Raw genomic sequence first — 6,016 nt, 5'->3', positions numbered from 1 at the left:
AGTGCCTGCCCACGGGGGCGACAGGCTTCCTGCCTTTGCTGTGGCCTGGCCTGGCGCGCGCCTGCAGGAGCGAGACCTCTGCTGCCGCGCTGCTTGCAGTGCGGAGCCGGGCACCGCTGAGGACAGTGTCCTGGGCAGGCTGGGCCCAGGCGGCCACCAAGCGACAGGCCTGTGCTTTCCCGTGTCTTCTGTTCCGAAGCCCTTGCTGAAGCCTTTTCTGGTTAAGACTTGAACCATCGGGCTACAAGTGATCTCTGTGTGAAGAAAACGCAGGGAAATTAATAAACGCAGGGAAATTAATAAACCCAAAAGGGGCGTTCGAGCATTCCCGGGGGGCGGGGGGTGGGGGGGGGCGGTCCAGCAGCAAAAGGCCCTCCTTGGAATGCGGAGGGCAAGGGTGCAGCCGAGTGCTTCGCGGCATGTCACCCTGCGCTAAGGGAGCCTGGGACGGTTCTCTGAACCGCAAGGTGGAGCAGGAAACCGAAAATGACCCCGCGTCCAGGGCTGTGACAGTCTTGTGGGTTGTTGGCTGTGTTCACTCTCGGGAATATAATATACGTGAAATAAAATTTACCATTTTAACCGTTTGTAACTGTGCAGTTCAATAGCGTCAAGATGTTTTTCATAACCCCTGCTCTGCCTCCGCCCCCACCAACGCGACTGCTCCAGGCACCTGGTCCAAGCGCACCCACAAGACGGCCACGCTGTTCTGACGGGCTGTTCCACCTGGCACTCGGCCTCCACTGAGCACCTGTGTCTTAGCCGTACCAGAGTTTCATTTTTTTAAGGCCTAGTGATGGTCCACGTTGTACTGTTTATTGCTGTTTCGTGTGTAACAACAAAAATAATCCCATTGTATTCTGTTTATCCGATCGTTTATCCAGTCACCCACTCATGGACACTTGGGTTGATGATTGTGAATAGCGCTGCTGTGAACATGGGGTGCACGCCCATAATTTCAGTTCTTTTGGGTCTCTACCCAGAAGTGGAATCGCTGGATCTTACGGTGATTCCCTAACTTTCTGAGTAACGGCCACTGTTTTTCACTGTGGCTGCTCCGTTTTTCATTATTACCAGCAAAGCACGAAGGGTCCAGTTTCTCCACATCCTCACCAACACGTTTTTCATTTTAATACCCGTTCTCCGGATGGGTGTGAGGTGCAGTTTGATCGTGGTGAGGGGTCTCGAGCAGCTCTTCATGTTCTTTTGCCGATTCGCATTTCTTCTTTGGAAAAACGTCTCTTTGGGTTTTTGGCCCATTAAAATTTTTGTCTCATGGTTTTTCGTTGATACTGGACATTTTAGGTACTATCTGGCAGCAGCTCCCGCTACTGACTCCTCCCCATCATCTCTGAATTGTTTGCTCGTTCGCTTGTTTAGTGACTAGACCTATTTGGGGGAGAGGGAGTGAGTGGGTCTTAGTTCACGTGCTAAAGACTCCCTGTTCTTACTACGATTTAGAAGATTTTCTTGAGTAGATGTTTCTTCGTGAGCTGCATGCACTTGGGATGATTTCCAGAGACATGAAAACGCAACACTCCATTCACCCATTGTGGCTTTTCTGGGAACTGGTCTACAGAGCTGCACACACCAGTCCTCTGGACGTGAACGTCATGCCTTTCCTGTTTAAGCGCCCGGCATGCGTTTTGGGGGTATAGGGCCATTCCGTTCAATGGACATGGGGTGGTGAGCACACCAGAAATTCAACGCGGATTCTGTGCTAATAGCTGAGAACTGGTCCATAGGGCTTACTGGGGGACAGTCAGGCTCAGCTCTGCTTTCTGATCACAGGACAGCATGGGCCACAGTCACATCGGACATACTCAGAAGGACACAGGACAGGAGACGGAGCTGCCGCAGGAGGCGCCAAAGCCGCCTGGCTGTCCCCGCCTCCTGCCTCCCAGTGTAAAGGCACAGCACCGAGGTCGGAGGTCGCAGCCCCAGGGAAGGCGCGCCTGTTCCCAGGGGCGTGGCACCCGGTCAGGGAGCCCAAGGGGTGGGACCTCCCGCAGCTGTCCACAGGCCTCATCAGGTGCTATTGCCCATCAGAAGTCCTATTAGCTAAGTGCTGTCCCCTGGCCACAAGGCTGTGAACCGTAAGTCACCTTTTCCTGCAGGAGAGGAGCTGGGCCGATCGCTGCCATACTGTCCTGTCTCCGGTTCAGGGCTTTGTCGTGTTGGGCACCACGTCTTGGTCGTGCCTGCCGTCTGCACTGGTGGCAGCTCTTTGTCTTCCGTGCCCTCGCTGTTTGGGGACAGCACAGGCCAGCTCACCCGTAGACTGTTTCGCAGTTTCTTCATGATTAAATTCAAGTGAGGAACTTGGCAGGGACGCCCTCCCAGGAGGCACGTGATGCTGGTCTGTCCCACTGCTGACGCGTTAGCTCCGACCGCGTGGTCGAGGCGGTGTCAGTCAGGGGTTGTAGAGTCCTGTAAAGATGACTTTTTCTCTGTGTAATTACTAAAGAATAAAAATAAAAACAAACAGTAGAGGTGATTCACGGAGACTGTGTGACAAACCTCCCTGCTCAGTAAACTTTCGTTCACTCATCCGACCGCCCACTGACGATTCCCGTGTAAATCGGCTTTTGTCACGATGTCGCCCAACGGTGACATTCTGACTTGGCCATCTCTCCTTCGTCATTACTTACTGGCTCCATTTTGCTGGCTTCCTGCGTTAATGATACCAAATACTGAGCATTAAAATATGCACTTTGAAGTGAAACAAACCTCTCAGAGGCTGGGAGACCCTCTTGCTGCAGGCACCTGTCACACAGGCAGGAGGGGGACGGCTGTGACAGACCTAAGAGAGACAAGGGACCGTGTCGATGCCAGCGCCGAAGCACTGAGCAGGTGTCAGGTTGGTGGGAAGACGGCCACATCAGAAAGGTTCTAAATTATAAAAATTTAGTGACCTGTGTAAGTAGCAAGTCACTGAATTCCATGCCGGCAAAGTCATTCCTTAAGTGGGTTATAGTAAATACACGAGAGAGTTGGACTTTGAAGAACAAATCTCATTTGAAATCACCGTAAAGCTTCATCTCAAAGAATATTTGTGTCTCTGGGTGGCGTGTTGACTTCCCCCATGCCACAAAAACGTGCCGAGGCTTCATCCGCTTGGGTCGGCTTGTGCTGCTCGCAGAGAGTATCTGCTGCTTCCAGCGGTTTCTCGTACTGCTAGTCGTAGACGGACTCAGATTTTTTCTAGGGCGAATAAACAGTATGGATTTGTCAGTCATTTTCAGTCCTGGTTTGCACGAAAAAATTCCTTAGTTTCCACGTAACAAGTGTGCAGCTCGTCAACCTCTTGCGCCTCATCCCTTCCTGACACCTCGATTTCCTCTTCCGCAGGTACCTCCTATTTAACAGACGTCGTGTGGTGGGCAGGCACAATTGCGAGTAAGTACCCGTGTGACAGCGTGGACCCCCTGCCTTCAGATCAGTCAGTCCCCTGCAGGACTGGGGGGGTGGGGTGGGATTCTTTAGAATGAGGACCCGGAGGCTGTGGAGGGGGAGTGGAGGCTCCTGCTGCTGCCATCAGTCCAGGTCGGACCGTCCTGGGCCCACGGAAATTAAAACAGCTCCTGCTTAGTCAGCTGTCGTCGGGCTGGTGGCATTTGGTGACATTTCATGTTTTTGCTGAACATAATCGGCTTCGTAAAGTCAAGTTTCTTCGCTCAGAGTTAAGTACCAGGTCACGTTGCTGTAATATAAAAAAAGAAAAAAAAAAAAGGAAGAAAATTTGAGTTTAGAACTTAAACGTATAAAGAAAACTCGCAGGAGGTTCAGAACTCTCCCGAGGCCCGCCGTGCCCCGCCGCCGGTCGCCTCGTGGAGAGCCCACGTGCGAGCTGTGTTGGCGCGGAGCGGGGCGGTTCGGTGCAGGCAGCAGCGTCCCCGTCGGTGTGGCCCCGTGGCCGACCCCCGAGCAGGGCCCAGACCCTGAAGGGACACGGGAAGCTCCGCACCACTCGTCTTCAGACGGGGCTTGGGAGAGAGGGGGAGTCGCTGCCGCCCCCGCGTCAGGCACCGCCTGCTCGCTCGCGAAGTCCCACGCGAGGTTGGGACGCGTCCCCCGACCGACCGGGCCCGTGATGCTGTGGGGCCCGCCCTCGGCCACCAGGATCCTTGAGCGTGCAGACACTGCCACGTTTGGTTTCTCACCTGTGATGGCAAAGAGGTCGCCGTTTCCGAGCGGGGCCTCGCCAAGTTCAGGTCTGCGACCCTTGCCAGGAGACAGCTCAGTAACCGTGGTGCCATCCCTCTGGTTCTCTTGACAGTGGCTGTTGGCCAGATTGGAAACTTCTTGGCTTACACGGCAGTCCCCACGGTCCTGGTGACTCCCCTGGGTGCCCTTGGAGTGCCATTTGGGTGAGAGCTGGGATTCTGTGCTTTGGTTTTTAATGCGTAGTTTGGATATATATGTATATGTGTGTGCGTGTGTGCGTGTGTGCGTGTGTGTGTGTGTGTGTGTATAAAACTTTTCATTTGAAATGTTTCTGTTCAAGTAATAGAAGTAAAATTGTAACTGAAGATAGGTCTTCAGCATTCCACCGTATGTGGTTTAATCCTTAGAAAGCTGCTGTAGCATGTTTCAAATCCTGATTGTCCACGGGGACCAACGGACACAGTGCTGCCACTCTCCTGGTCCTCGCCCCGAAGGCTTCCTAGGAACCAGAGTGTTCCTGGCGCGGGGACGAGTGACTCTGACGAACCCCTGACAGCACTAGGCCGTCGGCGTTTTATGTGGGCGTCTGCCACCCCCTGCCGGACATGACGCAATCACGACCCCACACTGGGACGTTATGGAGGTTAGGATGAATGACACGTGGCACCGATGGCTATGGGGGATTTGTGGCTCAACGGGAGGCAAGGCGGCCGGGCCGCCAGGAGGAGGAGGGCTCTGGTCTGGTCTGGGGAGGAACGGGAGAGGGGCAGCGCCTGGTCCTCCCTGCGCGTGGAGCTGAGCTGGCTGGAGGTCCCCGCACTCGGGCCGGCCTTGCCTGGTGCGGCCCTTCTGCCAGCACCGGGGCCCCTGCTGACCTGCCCAAGTCGACCACTGTGCTGGGACGTAGCCACAGGTCAGGTGAAGCACGTGGACATGGCCGTGACCCGGTAAGGCATTACAGAAACAGAGATGGCTGGGTCAGCTTTGGGCCGTGGTCCGAGGGCCCCTGACTCAAAGGGCTTTCAAAGGCCTTTCATCTCATCTCAGCTCTGCGGACAGCAGGCCCGCGTTCGGAGCCCCGGGGAGCTCTGAGCAGGCAGCAGGTGACTCCTCCTGGGGCCAGCCTGTCAGGCAGATGAGTGCACTGCCCCCATCCAGGGCCATCGCGTTGTCCCTTCCTAGCCCAGAGGGGAGGCAGGGACTCGTTCTCCATGAGGAGCAGACTCAGAGGTGAGCAGCTGCCAGGTCCTCCCTCCGAGCGCCCCCGAAGGACGCGGTTCTGTACTCACCGCGTCGCTAGCTGCAAACCAGTAGTTCGAACATCTGCCCGCACACATTTGCTGACACGCCCAGCTCCAGACAAGCCATTGATGTGCCTCGGTCACCTGGTTGTGGCCTCCTGCCTCCCTCAGTCCCCGCCTCTCCTTAGGAGGAGGTCAGCCCTCACTGGAGGGGACATGCTTTTCCAACGCAAAGCAGGCTGTTCCAGGGCCCTCACCCCGGCCAGCTCCTTCATCAGCCTCTCCCACTCCAGGCCACTGTCCGCCTGCCCCGGTCTGCAGCCAGGGCCTGCCCCTACGCCCCTGCGCCCAGAGGCCCGAAGGGATTCACACCCGCCACTCCACACCCTGCCGACCCCGCCCGCGAGTCCCTTCCTGCGAAGCTGCGGTGAAGGCTCTCGCCCACAGCGCCCGCCCCCTGCCTCAGGCCCGTCCGCCTGGTGCTCCCACGTGATGCTGCATGCGGTGTGGACGGCATGGCGTGACCCTCAGCCTGGACACTGACAGTGGCGAACTGTTTTCAATGGCAGTTGTTTCTTGATCTGTTGGCCTTAACTATACCTCGAATT

The 6,016-nt window shown here is 55.9% G+C and overlaps 1 protein-coding gene across 2 annotated transcripts in view; it reads left to right on the top strand.

Annotated features, from left to right (window-relative positions):
- The first annotated feature begins 6 nt into the window (after positions 1 to 6).
- The window catches only part of NIPA1 (non imprinted in Prader-Willi/Angelman syndrome 1), a 14,833-nt gene continuing 8,823 nt past the window's right edge, over positions 7 to 6,016 (top strand). The window contains exons 1-3 of one of the 2 annotated variants that reach the window (XM_023523594.1): positions 7 to 3,399; positions 4,280 to 4,370; positions 4,575 to 4,810. In XM_023523594.1, coding sequence (XP_023379362.1) covers positions 4,773 to 4,810 — 38 coding nt within the window. In that variant the 5' untranslated portion in view covers positions 7 to 3,399; positions 4,280 to 4,370; positions 4,575 to 4,772. The remainder of the gene's footprint in view (positions 3,400 to 4,279; positions 4,371 to 4,574; positions 4,811 to 6,016) is intronic. The other variant, XM_011380587.2, reaches the window with a different exon arrangement.

This window comes from Pteropus vampyrus, unplaced genomic scaffold (genome assembly GCF_000151845.1).
Source record: "Pteropus vampyrus isolate Shadow unplaced genomic scaffold, Pvam_2.0 Scaffold395, whole genome shotgun sequence".
NCBI classification, from domain to species: domain Eukaryota; kingdom Metazoa; phylum Chordata; class Mammalia; order Chiroptera; family Pteropodidae; genus Pteropus; species Pteropus vampyrus.
Note: the sequence above shows the minus strand (reverse complement) of the source record. Positions and strands in the feature narration are given on the sequence as shown.